At 37.9% G+C, this 14384-nt stretch overlaps 1 protein-coding gene across 5 annotated transcripts in view; it reads left to right on the top strand.

The window, feature by feature from the left end:
• Positions 1 to 14174, top strand: part of Ecpas (Ecm29 proteasome adaptor and scaffold) — a 132101-nt gene extending 117927 nt beyond the window's left edge. For all 5 annotated transcript variants that reach the window (XM_036179346.1, XM_036179344.1, XM_036179342.1 and 2 more), the window contains 7 exons: positions 352 to 395; positions 490 to 682; positions 2144 to 2282; positions 4378 to 4483; positions 6126 to 6214; positions 9517 to 9588; positions 11078 to 14174. In XM_036179346.1, the coding sequence (XP_036035239.1) occupies positions 352 to 395; positions 490 to 682; positions 2144 to 2282; positions 4378 to 4483; positions 6126 to 6214; positions 9517 to 9588; positions 11078 to 11217 (783 nt within the window). In that variant the 3' untranslated portion in view covers positions 11218 to 14174. The remainder of the gene's footprint in view (positions 1 to 351; positions 396 to 489; positions 683 to 2143; positions 2283 to 4377; positions 4484 to 6125; positions 6215 to 9516; positions 9589 to 11077) is intronic.
• Positions 14175 to 14384: the final 210 nt, after the last annotated feature.

Genomic DNA, 14384 nt, shown 5'->3' with positions numbered 1-14384 from the left:
ATTGCTGGGGCTTGAGAATTGGAAACTTTATACAACGGCTATAGAGAAATAGGTGTATTGGGTGTTCTGTGAGAAAAATGAGATTGAGGCAGTATTTGTACTCTGTTTTGTAAAGTGGCCACCACAGTATTGTGGTCGTAATAGTGGATTGCCTGGTGACCTTGGTTACCAGTGCTTGGGCCCTAATGAATTAGAGATTCATGTTTGGGCAGAATTCAGTAATGTGCATAAGTGCATAAATGTTAGTTTTTGTTGTGGTGGTTATAAAATTCTCAATGGGGTGATTATAGTCATAGTGCAAAAAGTGTGATGTGCAGGTTTAATAGTATTTCTTTTTCTTCACCTTATCAGGAAGAACTACTAAAAGCCATTGCCTGTGTGGTGACAGCTTGCAGGTAAATGCTCTTAGTGAACATACCTTTTCTTAATGGGAAGCTTAAAGCTGAAGCTTTTCTTAACTATTCTGATGTTTTTGTATGGATTCTATAGTACAGAGTTGGAAAAGTCTGTGCCCAATCAACCCACCACAAATGAAATTCTTCAGGCCGTCTTGAAGGAGTGTTGCAAAGAGAATCTCAAATATAAGATTGTAGCGATCAGCTGTGCAGCTGATGTTTTGAAAGCCACCAAAGAAGACAGGTTCCAGGAGTTTTCTGACATTGTCATACCCCTCATCAAGAAGGTAATGGCTACCTTTATCACCCTAGGTTTTCCTCTGTCCTGGTCATGTGTTTTTCTTAGGACAAGTTTAGCAGTAAAGTATCAGAAAAAATCCGAAAATAGTACGGCCTCAAATAAGATACAAGTTTGTCTTACTTGATAGTTGGAAGCCCCTAAAATCTTCAACGATCCTATTTCTATACATTATCCTCGTGATCTGTGGTTATATGGGTCTCAGGCAGATGACAGAGGAGATAAAATTAGGGTTATAGTAAGCTTATAATTTCTCTAAAGAAAAATTCTAGAGACAGAAACATAATACTTTGATTCATGTTCCATTGGCCAACACTCTTAACCACGTAGCCAGCAGATGAGGCTAGGAAAGGTAATTTTTCATATGGGCACCCTTTTTCCGCCTATATAGTGAACAGCTTCTGCCATAATAAACTCTACCTTGCTAACATGTGCAGATGCCAAGTAGTCATTTCGTATGAAGTCAAGGAGTACTGTGTATTGTATAGTTCACCTCTGCATTGTTCTAGGGGAAATTTTGGTTGGAAAAAAAAAATGAATGGCTTAATTTGGAAACCAAAGTACTCATTTTTTTAATAAAGTGGGCATCATAAGGAAAGAGGTATATAGTTGGTCTGTTTGTTTTGGTTAGTTTTAAGACAAGGTCTTTTTATTATGTAGTGATGGCTGTCCTGGAACTCACCATGTATCTTTGTAAACCAGGATAGCCTTATATAGAGATCCACTTGCCTTTGCCTCCTGAGTGCAGGTATTAAAGGCTTATGCTATCACACCTGGCCTGATCTACTTATTTTTAAAGCATAAGATATTTTCTTGTGTTGCTCTTAATTCACATATTTGATTTCTTTTAGTAATAAGGCTGTTATAGGTATTTCTGTGATAATGTATGGGGTTTGGAGATTTGTATTTTAAGTGGATTATATTGCCTGCTAGCTGGTTGAATTACTTCTGGCTTCTTTACCAGTTTTGTACCAGAGTTTGTGTTTGGAACACTGCCAAGTTCTTTCCATCTTTAATTCTCTTGATTCAAATACAAGTCTTATTAGGTTACACTCAATATAGTACATATGCAGTATTTTTTTCACTCTCATTTACAAATTAAAGTATTTCTCAAATTTATTAGAAATATATATTCTCTGCCAGGCAGTGGTGGCGCATGCCTTTAATCCCAGCACTCAGGAGTCAGAGGCAGGCGGATCTTTGTGAGTTCGAGGCCAGCTTGGACTACCATGTGAGTTCCAGGAAAGGCGCAAAGCTACACAGAGAAACCCTGTCTTGAAAAACAAAAATATATATATATTCTCTTACTACTAACAGAAGAACTCATGGTAGAGAACAGCGTTTGGTTCTTGGTCAATATCTCCTGTTCTACACTCTGATTGTTTCGATAATATAACAGTAACTTTGAAGAAGGAAGTACTAGAATTTTCTTTTCTTTGGAATGTCCTAGAACTCACTTGAAAGCATGGGAGTCCGGAGCACTAAAGCCGAAGATGAAAATGATAAGGAAAGAGAGCTGCAGCTGGAGTCTTTGCTGGGTGCCTTCGAGAGCTTGGGCAAAGCATGGCCCAGGAATCTAGAAACTCAACGTAAGCACTGGAACGCAGATTCCTAGAAGTACTGTAACTAGAAGTCACTTAGCAAGAACATAGATTTTTTTTGCATGGCTTAGTAATAATCTTTATATAGTCTGAATATTAATAGTGAGAATTATCCTATATCCATTTTACTCTTATATCAGCAAATAAGTACATGGATCACTGTATTATTAGAGATACTATAAGAAAGTATCACAGGGGACTGGAGAGAAAGCTTAGTGGTTTTAGCACACTCACTGGCTGTTCTTCCAGAGGCCCCGATGAGTTTGATTTCTAGCACCCACCTGTTGGCTCACAACCATCTGTAACTCCTGTTACAGGGCATCCAAAGGTACCAGGCAGCCACGTGGTGCACAGACATGCAGACAAAACACTTATCACACAAAATAAATAAGTAAAAGGAAAATATATCTTTAAAACACAGCTACTACAGACTGGATGGCTTAAACAACAGATTTTTTTTCCCCAGTTTTGATGGATAGAAGTCCAAGATCAAGTTGTTGGTAGGCTTGGCTTCTTCTGAGACTTCTCCACTTAGCTTGTGAATAGTTGCCTTTCCTGTCTTCACATGGCTTCCTTCTGTGTGGCTGTGTCCAGATCTCTTATAAGGGGATTAGATTAGGATAAAATGTTTCCTTTAAATATTGTGTTGTTTTGTATAATACAAGAAGTTGGGGGATACAGTTGATTTTATAACAACTATGATGCATTTTATGTAGATATTTGACTATAAAATTAGTTTTGTTACTCTTGTTTAGGTCATAGTTTTATTCTGAGAAGTCTACAATATTAGTAGAATTCCTTCATTGCTGGCCTTACTATCAAGTCTTCAGTAAGCAAGTGGTAATAGCTATTTTGTTGAGAAACTCATGGCAGAGATTTTCAGAACTAAACATATACTTAAAACAAATTAAATAGTGTAAGCCATGATTATTGGTTCAGGTTATAGTTATAACCCATTGACAAGGCCTTAAATTTGAGCAAGTGCTAAATATTTTGTCTTATTCTGGGAATTACATTCTGTCCCAATGAACATCTCTGTATTAATTATTTGTATATGTTAACTCAGGTATAATATTTTCTTTGAGCCCATCATTCTTTGTGTAGCATGAGGAATTTCTCAAAAGAAACTATCAATTTGTGAGTGGTATAATGAACTATAGTGGACGTCGGATTGCTTGATTAATTTGCTTAATAGCTAGAGAAAGTTAAAGTAGGGAATTCCATAAGAAAGGTAACAATATAAACAAGACTTTAACACAAGACATAGAGGTGCACATTTGTTTACCAGTTTCTGAGCAGAGAGCCAAGGCATTTTGTTTTAGAATATCAATGTTGCATACTAGCTTCTCACATTTCACAGTATCAGCTGTAATTTCTGTTTTTTTGTGTGTGTCTCTTTGAAGTAGTTATGAGCTAATCAGGGTAGAATTTTTACCCCTTCTTATGTTTTATATTTAAATTTTATAAATTTTATAGTAGGTATCCAACTTATGGCTCATTGGCCACATTTGTCCCCAGGGTAGATATGAATGTGGCCCAACATGTTGAAGATGATGTCACATTGCAGCATCAGAAGTTTGGAAAGCCCTGTTCTAAGCATTTAAAACTAACTCCTATCAATTTTTTATTTTTTGTTGAGTTTATACTCCTATCTATTAGGATAATAGTAATTGTCTAATGATGGAGACACTTGTGATTGGGACTAGTTTATGATAAAAGACTGTTAATCCAACTTGTAGCTGGCAGAGGACTCTAGAGGGCGTGCGAGTGTTCTTCTGCACTTTTTGGTTTTCTTGAGGGAATTTACAAGTGTGGCTAATCTGTGGCCTCTACTCTGTGGAAGACACAATGCCTGAACAGCAAACAGCGCGCTTGGATTACGGAAATGTTTTTTTGGAAATTAGATAGAAAATCCTGCTAAGAGTTTGAGGAAAATTCCATGTCCTTTAAAGGCATTTATTGGCCTTCATAGTCTTCTACTTTGTCTTTCTTTTAATGCTGCATCTTCTTTTTCTCTGTTCCTCCCTTGTCATCTTTTACCTTTGTACATATTTCCTCCTCTGTCCCTTCATCTTCCTCCCAGGTTGTTACCGTCAGGAGCTCTGCAAACTCATGTGTGAACGGCTGAGGCTCAGCACGTGGAAAGTGCAGCTCGGTGTCCTCCAGTCGATGAACGCCTTTTTCCAGGGGTAATTTGCTTCACGATTCAGGTTTTTATTTTATTTCCCTATTGAATGGAATTCTTAACATTTATATTTTTTTATTGAAAATAGATTCTTTTCTCATATAATATATCCTGATTATAATTTCCCTTCCTTCTACACCTCCCAGTGCTTTCCCACTTCCCTCCCCTCTGGATCCACTCCCTCTCCGTCTTTTAATTAGAAAAGAACAGGGTTTCTAAGAGATAACAACCAAAAGTGACAGAGCAAAATCTATCATATCAGAGTTGTTCATGGCAGTCCAACAGGAGGAAAAGAGTCCCAAGAATAGTAGGCACAAGAGTCAGAGACCCCCTCATTCTCACAGTTAGGAGTCCCATAAATACTAAGCTAAGAGCTGTAATATAGACACAAAGGACCTGTTGTAGACCATGTAGGCCCTGTGCTTGCTGCTTTAGTCTCTGTGAGCTCACATGTGCCTTGCTTAGTTGATCCAGAGGGCCTTGTTCTCCTGGTGTCCTCCATCTCTGGCTCTTACAGTCTTTCCACCTCTTCTTCTGAGGGATTCTCTGAGCTCCAAAGGAAGGGATCTGATGGAGACCTCTCATTTAGACTCTCTCTCTACATAATGTCTGGCTGTGAGTCTCTGCATCTGTTCCCATCTGCTTCTGTCAAATCAGACATTGGTTGACTACTCACACAAGTTCTGTGCCACCAATACCCTAGTGTATTTTGCAAGCAGGACAGATTGTAGTAAGTCAAAGGTTTAGTGGCTGGGTTGGTATCCACGTTTTCTTTTGGTAGACTGCAGAGTACCTTTCTTTCAAAGAGACTAGAACGTAGGAGTGAAGCTCCATGTAGACACCAACTCAATGTCTCTATGTTCAATTAGTTGTGTGGGTGTTGTCCTGGGCAATGGGGCCCCACTCTCTTTAAAGAGCAACCCTTTGTCTTGGCAACAGCCTGGGTTGTTTAGAGATTTCCATGGAACCCACCTTGGCCAACAGCTCAGTTGAATGCAGCCCAGTCCCATAGGCCTCGCCTGGCTACAAGAGATGGCCAGTTGAGACTCCTTATCCCCCAATACTAAGAGTCCTCATTAAGATTACCTTCATTGATTCCAGGAAGTTATCACTGCACTAGGTTTCCACCCCACCCCACAAATGCACCCCAGTTCTAGCCATCTCTCTCCGCCCTCTTTTCCCTCTACAATATCTCCTCCTCACCTTGTTCCCTGCCCCCTCCCCAGCTGTCCCCAGTCTGCCTATAAAATCTACTTTCCCCTCCCAGGAAGATTCATGCATTCCCTCATCTGACCCTTCCTCTTTACCTAGCCTCCCTGGATTATAGCTTGGTTATCATTTACTTAACAGCTAGTAGCCACATATAAGTGATTACATACCATAGTTGTCTTTTTGGGTATGGGTTACCTCACTCAGGATGATTTTTTTGTAGTTCCATCCACTTGCCTGCAAATTTCATGGTGTCATTTTTTTTTAACAGTGCAGTAATACTTCACTTTATACATTTACACAGTCTTATTATTAATTTAGACACCACTAGTATATGAAGTAACATAATAAAGTGATATGTTCAGATAGAAGTTATGCTAGGAAAGTTTTAAACTGTTTGTTATGAGTAACATTGTTTATCACTTTCATGTTTATAGGTTAATGCTTTTGGAAGAAGAACATGCAGATCCTGAAGCTCTGGCTGAAATTCTTCTTGAAACTTGTAAATCAATTACTTATTCTTTAGGTGAGTAAGTAACTAGATCTTGAATATTTTTTTATTGCTGTTAATTTATTTTGTTTTTGGTGCTGGTGCTGGTGGTCAGGCACAGTCCTTCATGCATGCTACTGGGCAGGCACCCTACTACTGAGTTACATCCTCACCCTTTTTTTGTTTTGAGTTTGGGTCTCTATGCTGCCTAGGTTGGGATTGAGTTTATGGCCTTAGTCACCCAGGTAGCTAGGATTATAGTTTGTGTCACAGTCTTAGGATTTCTATTGCCGTGAAGAGACACCATGACCAAGGCAACTCTTTTAAAGGAAACCATTAAACTGGGGCTGGCTTACATTTTCAGAGGTTCAGTCCATTATCATCATAGTGGGAAATGGCGGTGTGTTGGAGAAGTAGCTGCATCCTGATCTGCAGGCAGCAGAAAGAGACTGAGTGCCACATTGGGCTGAGCTTGAGCATATAAGACCTCATTGCTGGCTCTGTAGTGATAAACTTTCTCTGACAAGGCCACACCTATTCCAACAAGGCCACACCCACCAGTAGTGTCACTTCATATGGGCGAAGCATTCAAACACTTAAGACTGTGGGGGACATTTCCTGTTCAAACTACCATAGTCACTACACTTTGCTTAAGTAACCCTGATTTTAAAACTAAGGAGCTGAGTCTCAGGGTCTAGATTTCTGGAACAACTACTAACTGTACTGTTTATATGCTATATGTCCCCTAACAAGAGTGTTTTATCTGGAATTACAGTAGAATTTTAGGTTTGTACCTTTACGTCAGCATTAAATATTTATCTAAAAATAGTTTCCAGTTTTATAAAACAGCTGTTAAAATGGCTCAGTTAGTGTCTGTATATACTTATCAAGAGTCATTAGCTGTGGATAGGGAACACTGTGTTGCCTTTATCTTTTGGGCTTCTTTTTGTATGTATCTTCCTGAGCCCTTCAAAAGTATATTGATTATAACATGTACCTTTATTCTTAAATTCTTGAGTGTATATTTCTTTTTATAACAACAGTATAGTTATCAAATATATGCAGTATTGCATGGATGCAGTGTTCTTTTTTTCCTCATTCATATTGTAATTTCTTGAGTAATTTTTTTTGTAGGATCTCTCATCCCCTTCAACTCTTCATTAAAAAATATAACCCAGGACCACATATTAAATATAATTGTCATAATTTTATAATCTCTCTTTCTCTCTTTTTTTCTTTTCTAGACATGGTTTCTCTTTGTTGCCTTGGGTATTCTCAAACTCGCTCTCTAGTCCAGGCTGGCCTCAAACTCACAGAGATCCTCCTGCCTCTCCCTCCAGAGTGCTGGGATCAAAGGTGTGAGCCACCATACCCAGCCTTTAGTCTTTTTTCAACTGGTACCCTCCTGCAGCCTTTCTTTCTCCTATAGTATATTTATAAGTTTGAAGGATAAAGCCTTTCCCTCTCTCCTCTGGAAAAAAATAATAGTTCTCATTTGCTGTTCGTTTGGCATTTCCTCAGGCTTGGATCTAGCTTATGAATTCTGATGTTAATAATGTTTTCCCTAACATCAAGAGGCATGCAGTGTACACAGCTTTCCTGATTTTTCAATGTTAATTTTGTTTACCTAATCAAGGTACTATGGATTTTCTCTCTAGTATCGTTTTTATTTTTCTAACTAACAGATAGTGCTTATGAACATACTTTAAGAGCATTCAGATAATCGCCTCTTCAAAACTGCATCTATTACACAGTTTGTGAGAAGACAACATAAGACCATGTAAATGTACTTCTCTTCAAAGTTTATTCTTTAGATTTTGCATACATTGATGATTCTTCTCTGAGCCAGTTTTTTCTATGATGATTTTTTTTTAACTCTAGTCCTTTCTCCACATTAACTATTTGGTAGTTGGCATTTTATTTTGAGATTCTTCTCTTCTTCCTATTTCTTTATTTATGCATCATTAACTGGTATTGATTCATACTCCCCCCCCCAACAACCTCTCAGTGTTTTAGAATTAATTATTTTTAGGATTTATCTTTAATTATATGTCTGTTCAGATGAGTACTAGTGTCCATAGAGGCCAGAGGTATTAGGTTCTCATGGAAATGAAGTTACAGGCTATTGTGAGCTGCCAATGTGTGTGCTGGGGCCTCAGGATTACATTCTGCTGAGCCATCTTTCTAGCCCCTGATTATTTTCATTAATTAATTGGTTAATTGTTCTAAATATGGCTAATGGAAGCTGATTCCCTGTCCTTTTGGTGGGTCACTATCATTTTTTTGCAGTACTTCACTGCCTTGGACTTGGATGCATATTAATTTTGGTTAGACATTGTGGAGATGTATTATTTGTAATCAAGAAATAAAACTTGCCTGAAGATCAGAGGACAGAGCCAGCCAGAGAGTTAGCAACAGAGGCCAGGCAGTGGTCGCACACACCTTTAATCCTAGCACTCGGGGCAGAGATCCGTCTGGAGCTCTGTGAGTTCAAAGCCACCCTAGACTACACGAGATTAATCTAGTCTAAAAGAGAAAGAGCCAGGCAGTGGTGGCATACCCCTTTAATTTCAGTATTTGAGAGTCACACGCCTTTAATCTCAGCATTAGGAAGGTTGAGGCAGGAAGTGATAGGGGTGAGCAGAAAAGGGAATATAAGGCAGGGGGAGACAGGAGTTTGGTGCCGCTTCGCTGAGGACTCCGGGGCATTTGGTCTGAGGATTTGTGGAGATAGGATGCTCTCTTTCAGGCTAAGAAGTTGGTGAGGTAAGAAGTAGTGACTGTGGCTTGCTCTGCTTCTTTGATTTTTCAGCTTTCATCTTGATATCTATCTGGCTCTGGGTTTTTAATTATAGGACCATTTAGGATTCGTGCAACAAGACATTTTCTCCAAAAACTTAATGCCTTTTGTGAAAGAGTATGTATCAACAAAGCTTGTTTTATTTGTAATTCTTAGAAGTAGCATGCTTTTGTGGGTATAGAGCTGGAAGCTAACAGAATTGACTTTTCAGGTTTCTAGGTGTTCTAGATGATGTTCTTTGGTAAAATGAGGATCATACAAATCAAAGACCTGTCTTATGTATGACATGATGACTGTGTTTGGGATAGTGTCTCCTACATCTAAGATGGGTCTTTAAATATTACCATGGTCTACAGTGCCTCAGAATAATGAATGTGGACATATAGCATAATTTAAGTATTTGATAATAATTAGCAAATAGAAGTTTACTTCAAAAATAAATCCACAGAGTTTAACTTTTTGTGTTTCAGAAATATTAATTTAATCTTGGGAGCTCTGTCTTTAAAACATACTTATAAATTGCATGTTTTCTTCTTAGAAAATAAGACCTACTCATCTGTGAGAACAGAAGCTTTATCTGTGGTAGAATTACTGCTTAAAAAACTTGAAGGTGAGTTCTTCTGATTAGAGTACCAAAAATCTAGGATATTTCATGGCATACACTTTAGAAATTTTTTATTTCTGTTTTTACTGATGGTATAAATACACATTAATGTATGTGCACATATAAGTAGATCATACAGAATTAAAGTCATGAAATTTTAAAGATTTTAATTTTGTTCTCTATGTTCATATATTTCTAATGAATTATTAAGCTATAGTTATCTTGAAATAATTGAAATAATAAAGTTTTGTTTCCGTCATGAACTCTTGCTAATGTTGGTTAATCTCCAGAAGTGGTCATGGTGACAGAGCAGAGCTTGTGGTGTGCATGTAAATAACAGGACACAAGGAAGAGCATCAAGTTGTTTTATCAGAGACCCACTGGAGTCACATCTTCGTCAAAAGCATGTTTTAGTCTTCATTTCTTTCTCTTTCTCCTTTAAGAAACCTATAGATTTTGTGTTGTGCCAATGGTAGAAGAAAAACTGCTTCTCCCCTCCTCCCCCATGTTATATAGCTGTCTCTGGTTTCAAAGAGAGACCCATTTCCCCTTCTTCCTTCACTTCCTTCTCTTTTTGCTCTTCTCCTAGTCCATGAATTAATGTGCAGAAATGGGACAGTTTTCATCACAGCCTTGTGAACTTGGCGTTTGTACTTTCCCCTCTTTTTTTTTCTTAGCAGCATATCCTAGGTCTCTGCAAAATGGGCCCTTTAGACTCAGTGATACTAAGTATTCCATGGTGTCCTTTTCTTTTTTCTTAAAATAAAAACACATAAAAAAGGCACTTAGCCATATGGTTGAATTCCTATTTTTCCAGATATATAGTAATATGGCCTAGAAAACAAAACTGAGGTAAAACAACTTGCTTAAAGCTGTACATGGAGGTATAGGCCTGTAATCCTGGCCTTGAGAGGTGAGGCAAGAGCATTGGGAATCTAAGGCCAGCTTGAACTACAGGAGACCCTCATATGACAATAATTACGTGCTTAAAGTCACTTCACTAGAAAGTGACAGAGCATTATAAATGGAGTTAAGATTTGCTGTACTTTCTTATTTTTTTAAAAATTTCAGTACTTAACATGGCTCTCCAGGGCTTTAAGTTAAGAAATGGGTAATAAAGTATTGTCTACTTAAACTATAAAGTTATGAAACTTACCAGTTTTTTTTGGCATGCAAATTACTAAATAGCCCTCTATTGTGGCTGAGATGCCTGTTTTGCTCCTGTGCTTGGATGCATCACTCTTCCCACTCTCCCTGTGTCTTACTCACACTACGAAAGGAAGGGGGGAAGCCCCTGACATGCTCTCAGGCTGTTGGCGGGGTGGGTTTGAGACCCCTTTCCAGCCTGTGACTGTTACATGCTGTTCTCTTTATTAAAGAGTGGCTGTCTCATTGCTTGGGGGATAGGATATATGAAGAAAGGGTTAGGGGTTTGGTTTTTTTTTCCTCCTTGCTTGTTCTGTAATGATTTTCTTTCTATTTTCTTTTCATTCAGAAGCTAAACAGTGGGGAAGTTTGACAGCAGAATGCAGAAGACTCTTGGTTGAGTCTTTAGCCACTATGGAGACAGACAACAGAGCCGAGCTGCAGGAGAAAGCCTCAGTATTGAAGAAAACACTTGAAAGTCTGGAATGAGTGAGCCTGGGAGGACAGAAACAAGTGCCATGTTCTTTTGGGATTGGAAGTTTGGAAATGGTGGTTTTCTTTAAAAACCAAGTTGGGGGGTAAAGACTACTCTGTAGCATGCATCATTCCTTGGCTGAAATAAAAAAAATTAAAAAAAAAAAAGCCTTAAATTTTGCTTCTTATTAGCTTTATTTTACTTGTCGTTAAAGTATGTGGGCTAAGTGTGCTTAATAGAACTTGGGTTTTCAAAAGGTAGTTGTAAATAAGTCTGCCAGCCATTGTTGCTAAAAGAACTGAAACTATTATAAATGGAATACAGGGCAAAGCTGGATTAAAATCTTTGAACTGCATCCAAGCTAAAGTTCTTGAAGGAAGGGATCCTGTAAGTCACTCGATTTATAATCCACTTGCATACCCAAAGTAATAGGGTTGGGGATGACAGCTTCCTTTCTGAGTGCGGAGTCAAGGCCATACCCAGAGTTTAATGTCCTGACCTAGACACTTTTCTCAACCTGCTACAAAACCAGTGTTTACCTTGCTGTACCCTAGAAATTCCCAAGAGGAGGTACATTTAGGGTCTCATACAACAGTTCCTATATCAGAGGTAAACTGACTCTTTATTGCTGGATTCTTGAAAGTCAGATGCTGAACATTTCCTGTGTATAGGTAGTCAATTTTTAGGAAATGGTTGTTCAGCGTGCTTACAGGTTGAGAATAATTGGGGTTCTATAAAATTCTGGTTGAAGTCTTTTCACTAGAAGATGAAAATAGATGGGAACAAGATTGTTCTTTTGTGATTATGTATTTTTTCAAAATTTTAAACAACAGTAAAAGTTAGAGACTGCCTTGGTTTAGACCACTTAAAATCTCAAAACTGTAATGGTAAAACAACATTTTCTACTACTTACTGTCATGCATACAGTGTGACGTGGTAGGATAGATGGAAAGCCTTTTACTTAACTGTCTAGGGATTTCTTTTTCTTAAATGCCCTTTCTCGAATTAGCATGACACCACGCCAGGAGAACTGCTGTTTTCAGGGTCCTCCCCTGCTTTCTGCTGCTCCTGCACTTGCTGAAGGGTACAAAGTTGGTTTAACTTAAAAGTTTATGGTAAGCTTAAAAACTCTATAGCTTGTCTTAGGTTTTGGAGCACAAAATTAATTTATACATTAGGTACTGTCCCCTTGATGACATCAACACCTGGAATCTCTGTGTTTGATATTTTTGGTGGAAACTCAATGTTTATTAGTTTGGTATTCTCCAGACCAGTGTATTTAAAATATTTTTAACTGTGACTCACAATAAAAATAACCTTTTACATCATGACCCAGAATGTGTGTGTGTATGTGTGTGTGTTATGTATGCATGTTTGAATGTAAAATCTTTAACTGAAATAAGTATTTCATGAAGAAATAGTTCAGTTTGATATATTTTCATCTCTGTGTGTCTCTTGTTGTAAATGCTCTTCAGACTCACTAAATTTGTTTCCTAATTCACAACTAGGTTGCTGTTCATGTTTGAACAATACTATCATTGATAGTACCTGAACTACTATGTTTGGGAATGTTTCTGAACGGAAACTGTTTACAACTAAAATATTCAGTGCTCAGTATCATCTCTGCTGTTACTGTACTAGTGAGTTTGCAGAACATGGTGAATTTATGGAATCTATGTAGAATTGCATTTAAGAATGGCTTTTGCTTTAGAGAAAAACAAATGGCTTCAAATGTTCTTCAGAAAGCTGTGGCCTCTCAGGTCTTGGTGTTTTGGGATCAGCATTGAGTGACTAAGGGCCGATCTGACTTTCATTTGTAGTACCCAGGGTACTTCCTTGGCAAGAAGACAGTGCAGGTCAGCTATGCTGAAGGTGAGAGTGTAAGGGCAGGCATGACATACCTGGTCTGTAGCAAATATTGAAACCTCATCCATTTTATGCTTTTAAAGTTTTTTGTTATTTAATCTTGGGGTTTCCCTTGGTGCTAAGAGTGGTGCTAAGACACCTGGACCTTAGTGCTATTGAATTGCATTTCTTTTACTTTCTTGAGCACATTTCTAATTTATATACTTAAAAATATAGCCTTCATGTTTGCTAGTCAAATCATTTTCACAGCTAGGAATGTTGTTATCGTTTCAAATGTAGTTTGTAGTTGGTATACATATGTTTATTTTCAGAGGTTAATAACCAGGACTTTGTAATTGTGAAATGTTGGTACTGGTGAACAAGCAGTAAAAGTACCTGTACATTCATTCATATATCATCAGTCTTTATTTGCAAAAGCAATCTTGAACAGGTTTGGTTTTTCTCTATATAGTTACTTCTATTTGCCACACAAATAACTAATTTGTAGAACCTGTTACTTATTCCTGTCATTAGTTCACTAACTATATCTTTATTGATATATGAAAAGGAGATGTTTGAAATGTGGCAGTTAGATTAAAAATGAAAATGGGCTACGGTTTTGGTAGTCAAAAGCAGCTGTTTCATTGAATGTTTGTGCCCAATTTACAGTTTCTAGGGGATCTTGTCTATACCACCATCCACCTTTATAAGGGGGCTACCAAATCCCCATTGCTTTGCCCTTCCTTTTTAAAAACTCATGTATTATTAGCCAACAAGAAGAATAATAAAGATATGACCTCACTGGCCGGTGCTCTGTCAGCAGTTGTGCTGGGTGAGCACTGCCTGCCCTTGTGGGACATTTCTACCTGCTGCTCTCACAGTATATTCATGCTGCTTGTTAAGTTCAGGGAGTTATTTTGACATTGGCACTTACTGAACTGTGCAATCTGTCATTAAATGGATGTATATGTAACAGATTTTTGTATTTTATATGCAACTTCTTCATAGATCTGCAATATGTACTTAGCTACCTAAGCATGAAATAGACTTACTTGAAAGGAAAAACTCACCTATACCCCAAAGATATTAAATGGTAAATAAAAGCTGCATGACTTGGTGTTTTGAAGTAATGCTTTTAGTTTTTACTAGTTCTGTTGGAAAGTAATCTGACTGCTAACACTTTGATTAGTTGTTCTTTAGAAAGGAAGGGAGGGAGGAGAGCGGCCTTACTGCTTGGCATCTTCTCAGCTATGTCTAATTAATAGAAATTTCTGACTTAAGTATCTGGGAGTTCCAAGATATCATGAACTGCTGCTGCCACATACTTGGAAGAAAC

Source organism: Onychomys torridus, chromosome 2, assembly GCF_903995425.1.
Source record: "Onychomys torridus chromosome 2, mOncTor1.1, whole genome shotgun sequence".
Taxonomy (NCBI): domain Eukaryota; kingdom Metazoa; phylum Chordata; class Mammalia; order Rodentia; family Cricetidae; genus Onychomys; species Onychomys torridus.
This window is presented reverse-complemented; position numbering and strand designations above follow the sequence as displayed.